Genomic DNA, 21943 nt, shown 5'->3' on the forward strand with positions numbered 1-21943 from the left:
TGATGCAGAGTGACTGGGCACTGTGCTGAACGAGGCGCGGCACGCACGGCCTGATATTTAAGCCTGGCCCCATCCTCAAGGCAACGCAATCTTTTATCTATCGAGAACGCCAGGCAGGAAGGCCACCAAAGGCCATGACGAGGCTCTAAATTCGTCAGGAAGTAATGGTTTGTTGTACATAGGCATATATAGGGACTAGATAGTGGTACCCTGCAAATGCATGATACAGCTAAGCTAACAACGAGCTAACTCCAACAGGAAATTTGAGGCCTACCATTTTGCCAAGAGATCGCCTTGTGTGCTGGACTTTCTTTGCGTCAAGCATATAAAGAAGAGGATTCCTCGAGTGGAAGTATTCTTCTTCCCTCAACAGCGGCGCCTCTCGCAAGAGGTTGCCTAGTCGCTCTTTACCCACAAACTGACTGCTGCTCACCCTTTACGTCTTCTCTTCATTCTTTTATATCCAGATCGTATTTTGCTTCTCTTTTCCGACTCTTCATTCCTCCAGACGGAAGGCCGGCCCCGTCCGGTTGAGAAACCCGGGCCTCAGTAGCCCTCCTATCTCCCTTTCCTCCCAGGATAACCAGTTCGAATCACAGCTTCGTTAACACTCGTCTAAACGAACATCATCACTATCAGATCTTTGACTGCGTTGACCCTGCGTGGTTAGATATTGGGCATCCTGGCCCTGACCTTGGACTTTCATCTTCTCAATTCCTCGAGACCCCTTCACTTGATGATTTTCCGAGCCATTCCCCACCCCCACTCCCGTTTCCACCGGATCCGACTCCACACGCTAGCCTTGGAGAAGATAAGGATCTCCTGTCATCAGCTCCAACAAACCCACAGCCGACCCGTTCTGAGCACACCCCAACTTCCTATCCTTTCAAGTGTGGCAGCTGTAACCTCACTTTCCGGAAGCTATATGAACTCAAGTAAGTTATGTCTTTCCAGCTTGACCCTACCCAAATACTCTCACTCTAGGGCTAATCCTTTCAAAGCCGTCACAAGACACGCCACGACAAACGCTTCAAGTGCACAGTCAACGGCTGTACATCAGCATTCCAGTACCGCAAGGACCTCAAGCGGCACTCCGACTCGAAACACCCTGATATGGTTGAGCGTACAACATACTTCTGTCACGTTGAGGGTTGCAAATATGGCTTTGAGCTTGGCCGCGGGTTCCCCAGGAAGGATAATCGCGATCGGCACCTCGCAAGCCATGCTAGGAAGGGAGAGCTCTGAGTTATCGCAAATATATTGTACACTCTCGTTAAATATCCAATTAGCCATTGGCAATCCTTCATCAAAATTGGTCGGGTCCCGACATTATATCTTCGTATGGGACCTAGCAAACAGTAAAAAATCTCAGTAAAGTAAAGCTTTTAGATACAGGTGGTCATGATAGTCCCAATTTCTTACCCTCACTAGTTCTGGTACGACCAGTTCGTAGTACCCCACGGTTTACACTCGTAGTCAACTCCTCTATATTCAAAGCCAGTAGGGAATGGATATGGCTTCATATTGGACGGTTCGACCACATAGTTCTCCAGAGTCGCACGGCATAGATCAATAGTAAAATCAGGAACTGCTTTCATGAGTTCAATATTTATCGCTGGGGCGAATCCTTTCCAAAGGTTTGGCAAGTTATCGATCACAACATCAATTGCCAGTTTCCTTAAGCTTTGGTAGTTTGCTCTATCTGAATAGAGCTCCTTGATTATCCAGAGACAACTCCAGCTTTTAGTATCATCCCGTTCTTGAACAGCCGTCGTTACAGCAGGCGATGATCAGGTCTGAGACTGAATTCTTGCTGCCTGATTGGCGAAAGTACCACGATCCCTTTCAGTTAACGGAGTCTGCTCCACTGAAACCTTAGAATCTTTTCGTTCGATTACTCTGTGAGATCTCAGCTCAACCTCCTCCACTCAAAAACTTATAATCTTGTCTGGGAATAGCGACTAATACAAAGACTGTTTCAGCCTTGCCGCTTCCATCACTTTCTTATCTCATTGGATGAATCCCCAAACCGCATTGGGAACGAGGATCACGACCAGCGCCAAATCTAGGCGCCAATATCCGTACTTGCTTTCGATGTGGAAGAGCGGTACAGCTGGTGATGCTGACTCCAAAGAAGGTTTTGCTCGTCCACTGAAGATGATTTGCTCATGTTAAACCCGCTGGATGCCCAGAACAGCCCCAAATGAGGAGGTTCCCTGATGCACTGACACTGTATAGTAGCGCCCGTGGCTGAGGGAGCCAAACTTAGCGCCGCGCAACCATGTGGATCATTTGGTAGTTACGATATGACAGGAGCCTGTTTGCCGCGAGGATCGGGAAGTATAGACCTGTTTCTCGGTAGAAAATGATCTGGGCACCAAATCCTTCTGGCATCAGTTCCGATACTTAGGCCGTGACGCCCTATTTCTGTTCTCTGTTAGGAGGAATAGCACCAAGTGAGCACTGCCCTTTGCAGGGTTCTTGATCCTGATTTGCCGTAGTACTTGCTAATCAAGTTTCATCACAGCGCTTCAAGAAGCAATTTTGAGCTTGCTATCCAACTATCTGACCTCAGCTACACGCTGCTGCGGAGTAACTGAGAAACAAACACATTCTTGGCTTGCACTATGATGAGCCAGCGAACACCCCTCTTCTAGGCAGCAGCACGCTAGCTGCTAAGCTGTTTGAGGTCGCCTGCCACAATCAGCGACTTGTGTTTTTGAAACCATCAGAGCGGCTAACAGGCAGCCGTTACTGGACATAAGAGTACCTGCTGTCGCTTCTCCATGCTCTAACCGGGATGCCATTGGCTACATTGTGACGATCGCAGTGTCTGCAGGTAGGTGCTTTGCATGTTCCTCGACTACTTAATGGCAACGATAGAAGGGTGAGAAGAGACGTTATTGTTGTATTAACTCTCGCTCTTCAGAATTCACATTACCTTTACTGTTCGCAAAATGTCCCGGGCTCTCAAAGACTTCAAAAATCTGATGGTACGGGAAGGCCAAATAAGCAAGCTATGGAAGACTCATTCAGCGGGGACACGTATCGCTCCCCCAAAGAGTGGGGAGAAGGATAAGAAATGGCAATTGCGGTTGGATGCTGGAGAGGTGAAGGACGGCAAGAAACGAGTCTACCTCCAGGTCAACTCTCAAGCTTCCAATGAATCACTCCAGAAGTGGGTTAAGTAGAACACAAGCCATGCCAATTTAGCCTCCGAAGACATCAATATCAATGAGCCAGAGGAGAAAATTTCTGATGCTTTCGACAAATTTTGGGAAAGTATTGAAAAGCAAGCGAAGGATAATCTGGGTTAATGGTATTGACCCTCAAAGCACCAGATTACACAAACAACTAACTTGCTTACAGGGAGCTTCAATACGAAGTCACTTGGAGTCTCATGCACTTGCCATTATGCCAGCAGCCGGGCCAATTTTTGCAATAATGCCGCGGCCTTCTTTATTCCTATTACCACGCATTCCATCTATGAAAGTCTGACTTGTCATACTCTGTCAATATAAAACCAAAGCTTCTTTGCTTCCTCTTCTGGTACCTCTTCGGATTCTTTCCGAATGTATAGTTGGAACAGTTCGTCGTGTCTTGCTTGCACTTTGTTAAAGTCAAGATGGGGCGGTATCCAGCCGTCATCATCTGAATGCAACAACTCCTGTGTATATGCTTTTAGTTTGTGCCAATCCTTATACCGAGAAAGCTCAAGCCTGTGCTTTAATAAATCGTCCCCTGTAATTTGGTACGGACAAGGTTCGGAGAGACCTATTTGGCGCCAATTTTCGGAGATCTGGACCAGAGAATCACGGAGCGGAATTATACCGTGCTTCCACGTGTCTTTGGTTAAGGAAAGTAAGTGCCGTACGACTGAGTCGACTTGACTCAAAGCCAAGTATGATTTAAGGTGATTCTTGGCAAGTGCTGCTTCGTAACATTTTGATAGTAAAGCTTGGTCTCTCTCTGTTATCGCAAAAGCTTTCTCGTCCGGGTCCATTTCGTCAAAGTTTGGTGGTAGGTCCGGCTTGACAATCCCAATTTCGTAATTTTCAGGGGGGCTAATGAAGGACGGCCACTGCACTTGCATGAACGCAGGCATGATTGAGACAAATTGCCAATCTATTATGCCAACGATTTTCGTAGGGTCCTTGTTGCAAACAAATATATTGCCCAAATGAAGGTCTCCATGCCACAGTGTTGGTCTAGAGAAGCGCTGAATATATCCCACTAATTTCGGTATAATCTTCTTAGCAGTTTCCAAAATGTGAATATGTTCGGTCTTAGCCCCGAAATGGGGTCCACGAGGAATGAGTGTCGAGTGTTGCACATGCGCAAGGCCTCGATTAGCCAACGCAAGACAAGGTCTGAAAGACTCGCCCCTATACGGATACGCATGTTAGCATGGGTCCAGTAATATGGAAGGCGCAGATATGACAAACATGGGCCAGCATAATTTTGGTCGCCAAACTGTGGAAACCACGACGCATTATAGGCGGGGCCAAGACAATAATCGTCATTTATAGGGATAACTTGACTTCCGTGTTTAGTTGAATGACGGAAATACAGATTTCCATAACCAGGAAACTCCATCGAAGCCAACTGACTTTCCAGCCGAACCAGGTTTTGAATCAGCTTGAACTGTTGCAGCTGACCCATCTCACCCCATACATCAACTAACTGCCTCCCGTTTACTTTCTCCATCACAAGGTACTCTGACCCGACAGGATTCGAAGAATCGGAGCTCCACGCAAGGACTTTGGAAACTGGAACAGAGGTTTGAGACCTTACTACGAAAACCATCTGAATTAGCATGGAGACTCGGCAGACAGCTGGAAAAAGAGAAAAAACCCACCATATTCCAACGAAGCTGCTTCAGATGCAGTGCTATACTCAGCAGGCACAACACTAGGGAATGGTATCTTCGCAATAATCTCTTTTCCATTTTCAGCTGTCATCAATAATGCTTTGTTGAAGCCACCCTCCAATTTATCAATTTTGGATATCGGTGAAGACACAGATGGCAAAGACGAAACTACTCTACAGAGAGCCTCGAGATCAAATTTGGCATATCGTTTTGATATTTCGTGCTTTTCATTGACCAGAAATCGTCCATTTGTGTATTCGAAAAGCTGCTCACTCTGGATAGGCTCTCCTAAGTATGGAGATCATTAGACGGAGAAGTATTGCGATTCGAGGGGCATACCACGACTAGTTAAAGTGATATTCCTGGACATGGATTTGGGAGTTAGTATTGCCTTGTTCAAAATTCGGCTTCGGATTTTGTACATGGCTCCTATTCAGCACGGGGACTGAGATTTGGACGAAGATTGTATTATCGCCTTCTCCTTTTCGAGCTTGCAGGTTCGATTATAACGTATTTCCCGACCGAACCGCCCACCCGACCGAACCGCCCACCTCCTCGATTCGGTCGCGCTTTTAGAACTTGAATCGATTCTCAACCACCAACCAACTCTTATATAGATTAAAATTAGGTAACTAAAGGTGCAGGACATCTAGTTCTATTATGGCCCTGAATACCGCAATTTGAACACTTTTGTGGAGCGCGTCTTGGCGCTTCAGAAGGTTGAGCTGCAGATATCATCGATGACCCCCCTACCTCATGTTCTTGATTATTCCTCAACACCATGAGGTCTCTACCTTCCTGTATCAATAGGCCTTCATTATTAGGCATCTGGCGTTTAGATTGACGCCTTTTCCACTTTGAATTCTCGTTTTCTGCGTGGAGATCGTGGTTTTCCTTGGCTAGATAGGCAGTATTGTATAGAGCTATTTCACAACCCTTTATAAGCTGTTCTAAGGCAACCTTTGAAGGCGATAAAGGGCTTTGGGAACCTTTTTTAAGCAATTTCTTAATCAAAGATGCTTGCTTCTGCAGATCATGAATTATATAAGGCGTTCTAAGTACTGAGGAGGTGCTTGAGGCAACTCTATAGCTTCCTGGGGGGGTAGGCGTAGCAAGTATAATATTTAGCTTCTCAAGAACTTGCTGAGGTTTAAAAGGCTGTATTCCAGCTGTAGCAAAGCCGTTCTAAATATTCTAAGGTGTAAAAATAGTCTGGTGAGCTGCTGGATAGGCCTTTAGGAAGTCTAATTTGTTGATATGGTGGATTCCAAGGCGCGATTTCATTTCGATAATCTTTCTATACGCGTGCTTTAAGGGACCAAAACAACCAACATCAAGTGGTTGCAGGAGATGTAATGAATGAGGAGGCATGTAGATTGGTATTATACCATTCTTGCTGCAGATTTTGTTGAAGGCAGGTGTGAGATGATTTCCATGGCCATCTAATATAAGCAATTGATATTAGCCAACTGTACGGCTGCTGGTTGCAGGAATAAAGACCTTTTAAAGCTACTAGAGGCCTATCTCATCCATAATCCAACCATTAGGACTTAATTCAATCCTCTAGTCTATTGGCAAGGCAAGTTCTTCATACCATCCCTTGATATGAACCTTTCCTTTAAAGATAATGCATGAAGGAACTGACCACCCTATTGAATTGATGCATTCGATTGTTGTAACCCATTCGCGGTTTCCAGGTTAAATTAAATAAGGTTTCCCAGGCATCTTAGACCTAGTAACTACCTTAGTAGTTGCTATTAGACCTATTGCAAAGCTGGTTTTGTCAAAGTTATAGATATCTTCATCGCTAATACTATATTTCATTTGGACCTCCTGTAGTTGATCAAACCACGCCTTTAGAAGCTGGGGGTCCTCGCATCTAGCTTGCTTATAGTTGTAGCCTCGTGCATATTAAGTTTTTAGTTCATCTTGTTGATTAATGAACTTTATTGCCCAGTTCTTTCCAACTAGTTGAGGGGGGGTTGATACTACAGATCGAAGGATAAGATTCGCTATTTCCACCACGTCTGCAGGTCTAGGAGGAACTCCACGCGAATCCCTAGATAGAATCCATTCTACTAGAGATTCTTCCTGAATCTTAGAAAGCCTATGGCCATTAGCGCGTTGCCCGCCTCGATATTGGACCCCTTTCATCCTATCGCATAATGTTTCTCGATGCACATTATAAACCTTCGCTGCTTCGCGCAGGCTTCAAATTTCAGCTTTTTTTAAAGTGGATATGGCGAGTTGAATCCTACCCTCTTGCTCCACCAATTCTCGATTTGATAGACGCGGTTTTCGTGGCATGGTAGTGATTTAAAGTTCAACGTGTTGAACGACGCGGTCAAAATCGATGGGGTGGGCGGTTCGGTCGGGTGGGCGGTTCGGTCGGGAAATACGTTATTGCCTTGGGCGAAATCGATTATGTAATGAACTTTGCGGTCAGGTGACCAAGGGCACCAATGAGGTAAAATGATGATGGGGTTGAACATGATTGAAGTGGGCATCTCAGCGAAAGGGATGGTGGTCGGGTTGCTTGTGACGGTAGTACTCAGACAGGCGACATAATAGCCACCACTCTACCTGTTCCACACAGGAAGGCGAAGGCGAAGACTTTAAGTGACATGGTCTGCGTCTGTGACTTGTGGACTTGTTAAAATCCAACTTCTCTAGAACCAACTTTCTCAACCACCAGCACATTTACCCCAGTCCCCCTCCTTTAATTTTGCACAACCTAGCCAACATGATTTACGATTTTGACCTTTACAACCATCCAGAATCATCTACCAACATGAAGAACCAGTTGAAGATACTGAACGAGCAGCTGAAGATAGTTAAAGGGCCCCAGCATGCCAGGAGCTGTCTTATAGCAACACGTTTATTGGAGTCAAATACCCTATCAAAGTATAACGTGTTTCCCGACCGAATCAATCACCCGACCGAACCCATCACCACTGTATTCCATATTAAATGGCCATGTAAAGAGTTGAATATCTCAACAACCACATAATTAAGAGGGATAAAATAAATATAATTAGGTACATATGCCCTAAAATAATAAATAAACTATTTTATACCCCCCAAGCCTTTATATTATCCCAATTATATTCAAGTAATCAAAATTACCAAAAATACAGGTGTAATTTATATTACCTTTGAAAGTATAAGAATAGGTAGGTTGTAACCCCTATATATCTATATGTTATATACTGTTAAGCTTTATATATAAGCTATAATTCCTCTAGAAGCTTGGTTGTTGAGATATTTGACTTGAAAAAATGGCCATTTAATATGGGATATCAAGGTGATCGGTTCGGTCGGGTGATCGGTTCGGTCGGGTATTCGATTCGGTCGGGAAACACGTTATTCAGCATCCCAAGATTGGTCGCAAAATAATTTAACAAGACGGCTCGTAATTGTCCGACCACATTTGGATCTTTTCGACGAAATGGCGGGCCACACCTTCTATAACGCCCCGATTCTTAAAGAAGTTCGGGTCTTGGTTCTTATGTATCTGCGTGAGATCCAGCCCATTTGTTAACGCGATATCACAAGCCTTCTTGATGTTGTCTTTGTATATCTGCGTGTCCATCTGTGATAGCTGCCAGTCGCTATACTTCATCACTGCTTTATCCAGCGGAAGATCCGGAATCATAATTTCATCAATAACACCAGGAGCTTGATACGGCAAGAGGGGGGAGAACCAGCTGGTGAACTCATCATAGATAGCTGTGGAGTCTGAGGAGATGGTGTTGGCAGAATGTTGATATTAATCGGTGGACAAGCCGATTGACTTGCAGGATGATTAGAAATTTTTCGTGTCTTTCAAGCGTCTGTTTATTTTCCGCATAATGTTGTTCCTGAATCTTGAGCTGCCTCGGTCTCAGGTATGCCTCTCTCGCGTTGATGACCAAAGTACATCCATTCCGGTATCCTGAGAGCATGCAGTTGGCAAGAATATATTTCGAGAATCCACGACGCATGATGCAGCGGGACAACATCCGTAGCATTGCTACGGAGTGGCGCAGGGTGTTCCCTAAGCTTCGAGGGATGCCATGTACAGCGGACGTTTACTCTCGATATAGTTAGATGGCTATTCGAGTGAGGAATCCGCAGACGAGGCAAGTGTGAGCTCTGATGAAGAGATGCCCGGACTTGACTTTGACGACTACGATTCTAGCTGATTTATTCTACGAGCAAAACTCTGGAGAGTCCTTGGCTATCCGAAAGACCAGCTCATTCATGATAAGATCCAAAATATGTGGCAGACTAATCTGGAAATTAGGACGGTTGATTGGCCTGTGATGCCTAGTCCCCAGGCCGTGCCCGATCGGACGTTCAACCCCTTTCTCCACCTGCTGATTGGCTGATGGGCTTTTCAGGAGTATCCAGAGAATACCGGGCCAAATAGTGATGGCCCAGAGCTGTTTGTTGCTGAACAAAGCTTGGTTTGTCTGAGAACTCGATTGCGATTGGTCTCAGCATGGATCTGGCTTTCCATTGAGTATTTTTTTTTTTTTCTTTTTTTGAAAGCACTATTTGCATCAAAATATGGTTCGCCACATGTTTAACTCTTGATTCCGATCGATAAGTCGTCGGGCTCGACTCTTAAGATGTCCCTCCTGCCGATTATTACGTCGGCTGCCGTTGCTGTGGTCGAAACACAGAGCTCTGTGCAAATCTGGCCAGGGCTTCAACGGAGGTACCTGGTTTGCGACTCAGCGTCGCCTTCTTGAGCTCAGCATGAGAACGGTGAGCATCACTTTGTAACACAATATTGTCTTGGCTTCTCCATACTTCTTGATGCATTAGGACAGTAACGACGGTGATTTCGTAATCAAAAATTGCGGTGTTGATAGCAATGACTTCATCATGACCGCATCCGGATTCGGACGCAAAACATACCTCCGTCCGAAATCTGCTCTTTGCGAGGAGCGAGACTCACATCGGTCATTCGACCGCCCGGTTCCCTTCTTTGCTGGCCCTTGATGATGGAGAGATTGTTCGATCCGACACTCAAGAGATACATAATACGCTGATCGATCTTGGCTCTCGGAGTTAAGAGTTTCCAGATACCTATACCTATAGAATGCATGTCTTCTTCCTTTTTGCTTGAGCTCTGATATCATAGTTGGAATATATTTTACTCCTGTCCATATATATACTCCTGTCTCTTTGCTATCAACGATTTACTCACATGGTTGAGCATCGTGTCGAGGATCGAAATTGCCCACCATGGAAAACGACGGATCTGCTGGCAATCCTTTCGGGGATTCTGATCAACTTTCTCGTCCTGCTGAAGCCAAGGCCTCTGATACAGCATCGGTCCCACCTACGGGGTCCGGAAACGAGGAATATTTCTCTCCCATTCGAACTAACCAGTCCGGACCTCCTGGTGCTCTATCCTGTCGACGCACCTCGAGCACAGGGCCGCGCACCAACGATGAAATTACACGGGCACTCTCGCATCGGCGGACAAGCTCCTACTACGGAAAGGGAGAACCGGAAGACATGGCACAGATCGTGAAACTGGTTTCTCGGATGTTTGGCCATGAGAGGAAAGCCAATTCAGACGAGGAGCAGACGAGGCATCAGGGTGTTGTGTGGAAGAACCTCACCGTGAAAGGCGTCGGTCTGGGAGCTGCTCTTCAGCCGACGAACTCGGACATCTTCTTGGGATTACCGAGGATGATCAAGGGACTTCTAATGAAAGGGAGGAAAGGAACATCTGCGGGGCCTTCCCCGTTGAGAACTATTCTTCGTGACTTTACTGTATGACTTTTCTCCCCCTCTTTGGATTGAGACTAACCATGATTCAAGGGCTGTGTGAGGCCGGGCGAAATGTTGTTGGTTTTGGGGAGACCTGGTTCAGGATGCTCAACGTTCCTGAAGGCCATCGGGAACCAGAGACACGGCTATAAAAGTGTTGAAGGAGATATCAATTATGGTGGAACGGATGCTGATACGATGGCGCACAAATACCGCTCAGAAGGTGGGGACGCTTTATTACTCCATTGATAGACTCTGCGCTCATTGGATCAGTCCTGTATAACCCGGAGGAAGACCTCCATTACGCTACACTCACCGTGCGAGAGACCTTGATGTTTGCATTGAAAACACGGACACCGGATAAAGCCTCGCGCCTTCCGGGTGAGAGCCGGGAAGAATACCAGAAGACGTTCTTGTCGACGATCGCCAAACTATTCTGGATTGAACACTGTTTGGGGACAAAGGTTGGTGGTGAGATCGTTCGGGGAGTCTCTGGAGGAGAGAAGAAGCGCGTTTCTATTGGAGAAGCCTTGGTAACCAAAGCCAGCACACAATGCTGGGATAATTCTACGCGAGGACTTGATGCGAGCACTGCTTCCGAGTAAGTTATACCACCCCCGGCCTAGGCTCACCTCGTTGGCTCGAAAGAGCCGAAAGAGAGGTGTGATTGCGCTTATGCCCATCCTCCGCCGGAGCGGGCTGACGATATCAGGTATGTGCAGAGTCTTAGGAGTCTGACGAACATGGCGCACGCTTCTACGCTTGTGGCCCTCTACCAAGCCTCTGAGAATCTCTACAAGCAATTTGACAAAGTAATACTGATAGAGGGCGGACGGTGCGCGTACTTTGGGCCAGCAGAGAGCGCAAGATCGTACTTCGAGCAGCTCGGCTTCAAATGCCCTCCTCGATGGACTACACCCGACTTCCTGACATCTGTCAGCGATCCCCACGCCCGGCGGGTGAGAGAAGGTTGGGAAGATCGGATACCGCGCTCCGCAGAGGATTTTCAGCGGGCGTATCTCAATAGCGAGGATTACAAAGAGAGTTTAAAGGATATTGAGGATTTCGAGCAGGAAATCAAGTCTCAAGAGGAAGAACGAGAAGAGGCTCGTAGGAGGGCCCCAAAGAAAAACTACACCGTCCCTTTCCACAAGCAAGTTCTCATCCTCACCGAAAGGCAGTTCCGTATCATGTATGGCGACAGACAAACCCTCATCGGTAAATGGGCGATCCTCACCTTCCAGGCGCTGATTATTGGAAGTCTGTTTTACAATCTGCCAGCGACAAGGTTAGCAAACAACAAGGGTTAACTTGGGACGAGGACTAATAATCGTATAGTGGCGGTGTCTTTACTAGAGGAGGCGTCATGTTCTTCGTCCTTCTCTTTAACGCCCTGCTTGCTCTTGCAGAACTCACGGATGTCTTTCACCACCGTCCTGTCATGCTGAAGCACAAGACCTTGTGGGTTGCCTGTGGTTTATCAGCCTTGCACTATACTAACTCCTTAGCTCCTTCTACCGTCCCTCTGCGTATGCTGTAGCTCAGGTCGTGGTGGATATCCCAATAATATTTGTGCAAGTCACAATATTCGAGCTCATAGTTTATTTGTATGCCCCCTCATAAACCCACCGTGTACTGCGGCTGACCAGAGTTAGCATGGCGAATCTTTCAAGGACCCCGTCTCAGTTCTTCATCAACTTCCTATTCATCTTCACACTGACGATGACGATGTATTCGTTCTTCAGAACAGTGGGATCATTCAGTGCTTCCCTCGACGTTGGTATGTTAATTCCATCGACGAAATTTCTAATACTAACTCTAATATCATAGCGACACGGATAACTGGAGTTGCCATCCAGGCACTCGTGGTCTACACTGGTGAGTATACTGAGCCCGGCGTTTCCAAAACAGCCCTCTAACAGTTGACTAGGCTATCTTATTCCCCCATGGAAGATGCATCCGTGGCTCAAGTGGTTGATCTGGATAAATCCTGTCCAGTACGCGTTCGAAGGCATTATGGCCAACGAGTTTTACAAGCTGGATATACAATGCGCACCGCCGAATATCGTCCCATACGGCCCTGGTGCTCAGCCTGGCCATCAGAGCTGCAGTATCCAGGGTAGCACCCTGGATCAACTGGTAGTTGATGGATCAAATTATATACACTCCGCATTTACCTACCGTCGGTCTCATCTCTGGCGTAACTTTGGTATCATAATAGCCTGGCTCATCTTCTTTATCTTCACGACGATGGTCGGAATGGAACTGCAGAAGCCTAATAAAGGTGGAAGCTCGGTAACCATCTTCAAGAGAGGAGAAGTGCCGAAGGGAGTCAAGGAGTCGATCGAACTTAAAGAGAAACCGGATGATATTGAAATGGTTTCTAATGGGAATAGCAGCAATGCTGATGTGATATCGGACGATGCGAGTGGCCAAGTGGACGGCATTGCCCGAAGCACGTCAATCTTCACGTTCCAGAATGTGAACTATACGATTCCTGTTAGCAGGGGAAAGAGACAACTTCTGCGAGATGTTCAGGGCTATGTTCGCCCTGGGCGTCTTACGGCATTGGTTGGAGCGTCTGGTGCAGGGTTAGTTAACTACTACATTAGGGTTGTGTTCGTGAGCTGACGGCAGCTCGTACAGAAAAACTACTCTGCTCAATGCGCTTGCCCAGCGGCTCGACTTTGGAGTTGTTTCGGGTACATTTTTAGTTGATGGGAAGTAAGTATACTTGACCACCTATGCGACCCCAGGCTTACCATCTCGTTCCAGAGTCCTACCTCGAAGCTTTCAGAGAGCGACTGGCTTCGCTGAACAGCAAGACATCCATGAGCCAACCGCTACAGTCCGGGAATCGTTGAGATTCTCGGCCCTCCTCCGGCAGCCTAAAGAAGTACCAACCCAAGAGAAGTACGATTATTGCGAGAAGATCATCGACCTTCTAGAAATGAGGTCAATCGCCAGCGCTACAGTAGGAGCAGGGGGGTCTGGGTTGAACCAAGAGCAACGCAAGAGACTTACCATCGCTGTCGAGCTCGCAAGTAAACCATCATTACTTCTTTTCTTGGATGAACCGACTTCGGGCTTGGACTCGCTTGCTGCGTTTAACATTGTTCGCTTCCTTCGACGACTAGCAGACGCAGGACAGGCGATTCTGTGCACGATTCACCAACCTTCAGCTGTGCTATTCGAGATGTTCGACGACCTGATCTTGCTGCAGAGTGGTGGTCGAGTCGTCTACAACGGCGAACTGGGTTCTGATTCTTCGAAACTCATCGGGTACTTTGAGCGCAATGGCGGCAAGAGATGCCCTCCTAATGCAAATCCTGCAGAGGTATGTGGCACAACCCTTTGGCCTCTGTTGTCTGACAAGCTGTAGTATATGCTTGAAGTCATTGGCGCCGGAAACCCAGAGTACAAAGGTCAAGATTGGGGAGACGTCTGGTCGAATTCGCAGGAAAGCAAGGCTCTCTCAGAAGACATCAGTGGCATTATCGAATCGCGCCAACACGACGAAAAGGAACGACGCAAGGACGATGATCGCGAGTACGCCATGCCTATCTGGACGCAGGTTGTAACTGTCACAAAGCGTTCCTTCACAGCGTATTGGAGGACCCCCCAGTATAACATCGTGAGTTTTCGGGACCCCCCCTCCATCCTGCCACCGACCTAACCATACATAGGGCAAATTCGCCCTCCACATCTTTACTGGTCTCTTCAACACCTTTACCTTCTGGCATCTCGGAAACAGCTATATTGACATGCAATCCCGCCTCTTCTCTGTCTTCATGACACTCACTATATCTCCACCGCTCATCCAGCAGCTCCAACCGCGCTACCTCCACTTCCGAGGCCTTTATGAGTCCCGGGAGGCAAACTCCAAGATATACTCCTGGACAGCATTCGTTACTTCGGCTATCCTCCCCGAATTGCCATACTCTATCGTCGCGGGATCGATATACTTCAACTGCTGGTGCGACCCTACGCCTGTTTCTTTCCTTCCTGTCCACCATCTAATACGTACACTTGAAACAGGTACTGGGGCATCTGGTTCCCTCGTGACTCATTCAGCGCCGGCTTCACCTGGATGCTCCTCATGCTCTTCGAACTATACTACGTCGGCTTCGGTCAATTCATCGCCGCATTATCCCCCAACGAGCTCTTCGCCTCCCTCCTGGTCCCCTGCTTCTTCACCTTCATCGTCGCCTTCTGCGGCGCCGTCGTGCCCTACATCTCTCTCCCTCACTTCTGGCAGTCCTGGATGTACTGGCTCACACCGTTCCATTACCTCCTCGAAGGGTTCCTCGGTGTCCTTGTGCACGGGGTCCCCGTGGAGTGCGTCGAGCGCGAGGAGGCGATGTTCTCGCTTCCGCCGGGAACGAACTCATGCCAGGAGTACGCGGGGGCTTTTTTGAGCCAGGCACCCGGGTATGTGAGGGATGCAGGGAATGGGATGTGTGCATATTGCTCGTTTCGAGATGGGGATCAGTTTGTACGTCTCCGTCCCTTCTTCTCTCGTCTACCCGACTTCTCCCTCCTCCCCATACCTTCACTTAACCTGGAAGGTGAAAGTCCTCAGTGATGAAAATCCAACTAACCACAGTCTTCCTTCAATTCTAACAGGCATCCCATTTCAACGTCTACTACTCCCACAAATGGCGAGACTATGTATGGGCCCCCTCCCCCCCTCTCTCTCGCGCAAACTACCTTCCGTGTAGCTTGCGGCCTTTCCTAAGTTACCCTACAAGTTAGTATAATGAACTAACGGGACAACCGTAACAGGGTATATTCTGGGCCTATATAATCTTCAACTTCGCGGCCGTCTTCTTCTTCTCGTGGCTGTACCTGCACGGGATAAACGATATGAAGCGGTGGTTTAGTGCAAGGAGGACCAGGAAGGCTGTGCACAAGTAATTGGGATGAGACCCCCCGGGGCCGGTCCTAATTAGATGGGACGGATATATAGTATCATTAAGGCTTCGTAACGACCTAGGCCGTTTTGTTGATAGTTGGGGATGTGCCATATTTAGGGAACCTATGTAAGCTACGACTGGGGACGAAGATATTAACTAGATTATATCGTGAAAGACGTGACGATGGGACGGATAAGGTGACTCGAAATCTCATAGATCGGAATCTGGATTACAACTGTCTGTTGTTGTTGATGTTGTTGTTATTGTCAATTAATACATATTTTATGTACAAGAAAAGAAAAGAGATATACCGCCAAATGCAAAACGAATACTCTCACAAAACTGCCCGTGAGATAGTAGTAGTAATAGTAGTCGCAGGAATAGTTGATCGAAAAGTCGACTCCGTCATGACCTTACACAATCCAAGACAATAAATGAACGGGATTTAGCCAGTTGACGAGGGCGGCGTCGGCGACGGATTCGGGAGGATTGATCCTATGAGCTGATGCTGGTGCTGGTGCTGGTGCTGGTGCTGGTGCTGTTGTTGATGTTGTTGGGAATTCCAAGAAGCGGGCCCGGACTGCGCTGTTGAGGTCGAGGATCCTTCCGCAGCGGCGTTCGCATTTGCATTTGCATTGCTTGCGCCTCCCGGATGATGATGGCGGCCGTTCATCAACCGCTGCCGTTTGGCCTGGGGTGCCGAATTGGGGCTCTCGTTGTGGGAGGTGTACGGCGAGGAAGGGTTAGGGTTCTGTTGGCCTGGTGAGGGATCGCTGGGGCTCACCGCGGAGGATTGCGCGGGCGGGTGCATTGGCCTTGACTTCGCGTCTGCAGGTGAGCTGTGGGTATTGCTGCTGCTGCTGGGGGTGGGATTGGGATTGGGATCGTCGGGTAAGGGACTTGTTGTAGTCGCAGCGCCTGCTCGGCCCATGCTCCGGTCGTGCATGATGACGCGCTTCCATTTCGTCACGACGGCGTCGTAGTCCCAGCGTGTGGAGCTGGGGCTGATCTGGCTTTCTTTGGCGTCGAGTTCGCGGGCGACGTCGCGTGGGAGCGGGAGTGTGTCTGGCGGGAAGAGCGCGAACTCGCGGGGCCATTGGCAGGAGCCGAGTTTCTCGACTTGGGCGCGGAGCTGGTTGGCTTCTTGCTGGACGCGGGCGAGTTGGTCGTCTAGGGATTTGCGCTTCTCGGACTCGCGCGCGAATGCGCGCATGATTTCTAGCTGCCATGCATCTCTGCGGGTTTCTGGTGGGAGGGAGATCCAGTGCTTGAAGGCGAGTTCGAGGTGTCGGAGGCTCATCTCCTCGTGCTGTTGGGCGCTCCTGTGGATCATGCTGAGGTCTAAGCCGAGACCGGGCTTTCCTGGTTGGGAGCTACTCATGGACTCCGCGGCGAGCTGGTCGGTTTGCCATTGTTCGATCTTTGCGTGAATAGCCTGGCGGACCATGCCGTGATGATCTGGACCTGGGGGATCAAGCGGGAAGGAGGAGGGAGAGGGGAACGGATTCGGCGCGAACAGCGTGGAAGGCGGGGGCAGTAGCTGTAGGCACAGGGAGGGGAATGTTTGGACCTGGATATCGAACTCGAACGGAGAAAGGCGTGGTCTTGTTCTCGACCTAGAAGAAATTAGCACTTTCACTTTGGTTAAGTCGGTCAAGACAGAGCATACGTCGCAGCCTTGATATTATCTAGGACCTCGCGCAGAGCCAGCTCGAGTGCTCTCACCGTATCCGGGTTACTGGGATGATGAGACCGACTCCCGTATTCTGGTATCGCCAGAGAGCCCAGTCGAGACTGAGATGCACCAAACCGGGACGTCGCAGAGTCTTGCGACTGGTTTGGGTTCGGGATGTCGTTGATCACCCCGGTCGCATGCCATGTGGGAGTGTTGAACATCATCCGTATAGGGCCTTTCCCGCCGGACTCCCCAGCCTGAAGCGAGCCTAGCGAATCTTTCGCCGTCCCCCGCTCAGGCGTATCTCGCCTGCCCGTTGATGTTCGGGCTTGTCGTCGAGTGATCCCACTGCGAATGCGCCGGATCTCCTCGACATCGTGGATGCCGTCGGGCTTTTTCTTGAAGAGGAATTGATCGAGATGTCGCCCTAGGGAAGAGGAGGTGAATGCCTGGTTGCAGTATTGGCACTTTCGATCCTTCTGGGACGGGTTTTTGGCGGCACCGGACTGGGTTTGGCTCTCCTCGCCGGGGCCAGAGTCGTCAGGAGTGTCGGCTGGGCGGGTGGACGCGCCGTCTTCCATGGTAACACAAGGGCGCGATGATTCTGTTGGTCACGAAGGGTAGGTCGTGGTGGGACTGTCAACGAGACGCGTCGAAGTGGAACAGCAGAAGTAGCGTTAGGTCAGCTCTGCAGCTTGATGACGATGCATGGAGGGCGTGGGTGGTGAGACTCGGGGGGCGGGGGGGGGGGCTGTGGAGCACCCAATAGGCGAGGGAGGAGGATAGAATGGGGAGAGGGTCGAGAGAATAGGGGACAAAGAGACAATGGAGCAACAACGGAGGCGCGAAGAGACGAGGCAAAGCGAACCAGTGAGTCAGAAAGGAGGGCAGCTGAGGCTGGAAGGGGAGAGAGTTGGAAAGAGGAAAACGCAACACGAGCGAAGAAGCCAAAGCGATGATCGTCGCCAAGCTTTTCGGGGGGCCCAGCGCGATCTCGTCTTGCTCGTCTTCACCTCAACTGGTGGTTCAGATGGCCTCGATCTCCTAGATCTACTCGATCTACTCGCTCTATTTCTCTATCTATGTCGATCTAACAGCCGCACTGACATACTCCGCCAGCACAAGCATCTTCTCTTCCTGCAGTCGTCGCCCAAACAGCTGAACCCCGGCCGGCGCACCATCATACACGTCCGCATCATCTGCCCATGTCAGCATCTCGATCTCGAAAAATCAAGTAACACTCACAGTCCTTGTATATTTTCTCATCTAGCTCCGACAAGAACGTCTCTCGAGGCTGCGCGGCGTCGAGATTCTTATCTGCGTTCGTGACGGGAAACACCACACTGGTGTAATCCAAGAGGTTCAGACAGGAACTGTATCCCACATGGTGATACTGAGTCGGCACTACTGCCGCGTGTGGTGCCGTGGGGAAGAGAACCCCGTCGACTGGTCGTCCGGTACCAGTCAAGTCTGCCGTGCTGTTCCAGTAGTCCATGTACTGTTTCTGATACTCGCGCTTCGCGACATTTGTCTGAGCGATCTCTAGGGCGTTCTTTTGCGGGGTGCCCCCTCCGACAATAATTTGTGACGGGGGTCCCTCGCCAGATAGACCAAAGTGATATAGTGCGTCTGCGCCGCCGTCAAAGTTATAAGTGGCGCTCTATGGTGGTGTTAGCTTTGTCGGGCAGGAGGGGAGAGAGTAACAGACAGCTAACTTGACAGCAGTCGCGTGGGAGGGAGGATTCCATTCAATAACCTGTGGCTCACCGTCAGTTTCTGCACAACCCGTGGTCGTTCGCGTATCTTACCTTATGGCCAAGGCGCTTCAACGTCTGCTCCACGATATCCAACGCCCTCGCGATAGGCGGATGAGGCACAACCATGCCATCATTCTTCATAATAGCAAATGCAAGCTTCGACGGATCCTTCGCAGACTGTTCCACCAGCGCACGCGTCTCCTGCTCAATATCGCTTCTCCAAGGTAATTCCAGCGCCAGTGGATCGTGAAGCCAGGGCTGTTGGCTGAGCACGGCCTTGAACAGGAGCTGCAGCGAGCGCGCCGTACTAGCTAACGGTCCACTGACGGAGAGAATGGTATTCTGGCCATCCATAGAATTGGCAGCCCCTTCGTAGGGGATCCGCCCCGCCGAGGGTCGGATACCATGCAGGCCGTTGAAAACAGCAGGAATGCGCACGCTCCCGCCAATGTCAGTGCCAAACCCACCAGGCGATCCCTTCAGCGCAATCAACGCGCCTTCACCACCCGAGCTGCCGCCGCAGCTCAGAAGTCGGTTCTTGGGGTTGTGTGTGTACGTGATGATGTTGTTGACTGTTTCTCCGCACATCAGTGTGGCAGGGACGCTGGTTTTGCAGTAGAGCACTGCCCCGAGACCGCGAAGCTCCCTGACGAGCTCGCTTTCGAAAACCCCGCGTCTGGGATCATCCTTGATCCCTTGGAACGTATCGATCCAGCCAACGTATCCCATCGTTGTTTCCACGCCCTTGACGTGGAATTGGTCTTTCAGACTGACTGGAAGACCATGTAAGGGCCCAAGGGGTTTCTTATGCTCAGCAAAGTAGGCATCAAGGCGCTTCGCCTCCTCAAGAGCAGAATCAAAGAACGCCTCATGCAAACAGTGTACCTAACCCCCGCTATTAGCGATCCACAATCATCGTGGCATTGTAGGAAAAAAAAAAAAAACGTACAAGCTGGTGAGCAAGAGCAGCACGATGACAAAACGCCTCCGTCACCTCAAGGGCGGTCCACTGCCCCGTCGTCGTCTTCTCCGCGATACCGTACGCATCCAGCTCCGTGATCTCGATCTCTCGCGGGCTCAGAAACTGCTGGATATACGAGCCTGTGACGTCTCGGAGCTCCGTGGGTGGGGGTATTGGCTCTTCAATTCTCCATTTCGATGGGATTGCATCGAGCGTAGATTGTCGCTTCGCATCAGCCAGCGACTTCCAGGGTGGAATTGTCATGATGAAGATGTGCGAGTGGAAGCTGTGCTGGTGGAATCTGTGGGCGTAGAGTGCTTTGGAGGTTGTTGCCCAGGAATGCGAAGCGGTTTCAATCAGTATTTATATTCCCCCCTTCGAAGCTGCCGATAAGATAGCCGAGCCCGGCTCTGTAATCTCTTTCTCGAAGAGGAAGGTCGATTCACTCGGGGCTTGGAGCTGCCAGTTTGGTCTGGTTCCTCGGGAGGTTCCCAGCGCAGACCAGCCGTTGGGTGCGGGGTGGTGGGGCGTCTCGTGTTATCTTCGCTGAACGATACGAGCGTTGGAGAGGTGACGATATCCATCTTCGCATCCAGGAGCTGGATCGCTTTCAAAGCTGGCTCTGTGTGCCGGGGTTCTCCGCGTGTCGGGGTTTACGATGGAAGCTATCCAGCTCCCTTGGTGATCCGCCCGACTAGGGTATTATTCTCCTCTGGAGGATATGGATAGGAGACGACCAATAAGGTCTTGCCGCTATTGTCCGGACCAAGATTCTGCCATTTGGCCTGCTGCTGGAATTGCTCGGAGAATACTGGAGTGCGATGGAAGAGCGCCTGACCTCGATCTCATCTGCCTCCGCCATGTGCTCTAGACCGTGCCGAGAGCAGACAGCACGACCTGGCCAAACCACATACCACAGCACCAACCCTTGACGGTCGTACATTCAACCTGTGCGCATCAGTCAGCAGATCAGAATACTAGTCCGTGCAGATGAGGTATAGTAGCCGCAACTCGGTATAGACTTCTGGCACTGTACAACATCGGCAACATCACTACATCCCCACCCTCCCTGTTCCAATATGCGAAGGTAGTACTCCGCATTTGCTCGACAGATATCAACCCGATGAGAAGATGGACAAATATACCGGACTTTGTCAAGACACGTAAATAAACAGTCCTACCCTCTTTACGACAACAGACTACAGCACCCAAAAGCGATATCAATCCGATTACAAGATCCGCAAAAATGCACCTCGCCAAACTTCTCTCCATGCTCGCCTTCCTCCCCCTCCTCGTCTGCGCCCAAAGATCAGGCGACCTGATCGAATGGGCCCGCCGCGACTGCGAAGGCTCCAACATCGAAGGAGACTGCTGCGTCGGGAACCTTCGACACGCACGCTCGGGCCGATGCCGCGACTGTCGAGACCGTGATCGGTATACCGCGTACAGTGGAGGTCGATGTCGGGACGAAGAGCGCTCGACCAGGGGCGATAACTGCTTGGATGTGGACGACCAGACAGGACAGAGGTGGAGGAGGGGAGATAGAGATAGGAACGAGGATGGAGATGTTAGTACGGATACGGATGAGAGCGAGTGTGCGAGGGTTGTTGCGCCTGATTTGCTCTCAATTTCGGGAGGTGGTTTGTTGTTAATGGAAGTATTAGTGAGGGCGAGAAGGGTGTGCTGTGGGGGTTGAAGGGGACAGGGAGGGATGTCCCGCAGGGGTTGGAGAAGTACGAGGTTATGGGCTATGATGGCCTTTATTAGGAGGCAACAGAGTGGATTTAAGGGGAGCAATACTGAATTGGTCATCAGCTAGGTACGCTTTCAATGGTCTTGATTCTTCTCCATTGGATATGATACAACGCAACCACTGTGTATATGAGAGAGAGGAGCCGAAAGAGGAAGGAGGGGATGCTTGTGAGTTTTATAGGAGGCGGAAATGTAGGCGGTGTACGTAATCTGCCGTATTTACATGGCCTGCCAAAAAAAGAA

General features: G+C 49.6%; 6 protein-coding genes across 6 annotated transcripts; 2 read left to right on the plus strand and 4 right to left on the minus strand.

Annotated features, from left to right (window-relative positions):
• Positions 1 to 2957: 2957 nt before the first annotated feature.
• BJX67DRAFT_377619 (uncharacterized protein) lies at positions 2958 to 3445 on the plus strand (the record flags this gene model as incomplete). Its single annotated transcript, XM_071032147.1, has 2 exons — positions 2958 to 3178; positions 3370 to 3445. The coding sequence occupies 2 exons, from the start codon at positions 2958 to 2960 to the stop codon at positions 3443 to 3445; spliced, it is 297 nt and encodes a 98-aa protein (XP_070889986.1).
• Positions 3446 to 3502: 57 nt separating this feature from the next.
• BJX67DRAFT_369893 (phosphotransferase family protein) lies at positions 3503 to 5294 on the minus strand (the record flags this gene model as incomplete). Its single annotated transcript, XM_071030837.1, has 4 exons — positions 3503 to 4370; positions 4442 to 4789; positions 4855 to 5158; positions 5210 to 5294. The coding sequence occupies 4 exons, from the start codon at positions 5292 to 5294 to the stop codon at positions 3503 to 3505; spliced, it is 1605 nt and encodes a 534-aa protein (XP_070889987.1).
• A 4811-nt stretch (positions 5295 to 10105) lies between these two features.
• BJX67DRAFT_377620 (putative ABC transporter) lies at positions 10106 to 15556 on the plus strand (the record flags this gene model as incomplete). The annotated part of the gene is made up of 15 exons (XM_071032148.1): positions 10106 to 10642; positions 10691 to 10862; positions 10913 to 11240; positions 11352 to 11927; positions 11978 to 12100; positions 12148 to 12246; positions 12295 to 12419; positions 12470 to 12517; positions 12570 to 13230; positions 13286 to 13363; positions 13415 to 13976; positions 14022 to 14273; positions 14326 to 14615; positions 14678 to 15134; positions 15425 to 15556. 15 exons carry the CDS (start codon positions 10106 to 10108, stop codon positions 15554 to 15556), a joined length of 4440 nt encoding a protein of 1479 aa, XP_070889988.1.
• Positions 15557 to 16000: 444 nt separating this feature from the next.
• Positions 16001 to 17811, minus strand: BJX67DRAFT_377621 (uncharacterized protein; the record flags this gene model as incomplete). Its single annotated transcript, XM_071032149.1, has 2 exons — positions 16001 to 17171; positions 17225 to 17811. The coding sequence occupies 2 exons, from the start codon at positions 17809 to 17811 to the stop codon at positions 16001 to 16003; spliced, it is 1758 nt and encodes a 585-aa protein (XP_070889989.1).
• Positions 17812 to 18141: 330 nt separating this feature from the next.
• gmdA (putative general amidase GmdA) lies at positions 18142 to 20408 on the minus strand. The gene is made up of 5 exons (XM_071028139.1): positions 19937 to 20408; positions 19039 to 19872; positions 18939 to 18986; positions 18476 to 18890; positions 18142 to 18429 (listed from the first exon to the last, which is right to left on the minus strand). The coding sequence occupies exons 1-5, from the start codon at positions 20210 to 20212 to the stop codon at positions 18311 to 18313; spliced, it is 1692 nt and encodes a 563-aa protein (XP_070889990.1). The 5' UTR covers positions 20213 to 20408; the 3' UTR covers positions 18142 to 18310.
• A 44-nt stretch (positions 20409 to 20452) lies between these two features.
• BJX67DRAFT_343330 (uncharacterized protein) lies at positions 20453 to 21767 on the minus strand. Its single transcript, XM_071028140.1, has one exon. It carries the CDS (start codon positions 21758 to 21760, stop codon positions 20918 to 20920), a length of 843 nt encoding a protein of 280 aa, XP_070889991.1. The 5' UTR covers positions 21761 to 21767; the 3' UTR covers positions 20453 to 20917.
• Positions 21768 to 21943: the final 176 nt, after the last annotated feature.

The sequence above is a fragment of the Aspergillus lucknowensis genome (assembly GCF_044049455.1).
Source record: "Aspergillus lucknowensis strain CBS 449.75 chromosome Unknown BJX67scaffold_4, whole genome shotgun sequence".
Classification (NCBI taxonomy): domain Eukaryota; kingdom Fungi; phylum Ascomycota; class Eurotiomycetes; order Eurotiales; family Aspergillaceae; genus Aspergillus; species Aspergillus lucknowensis.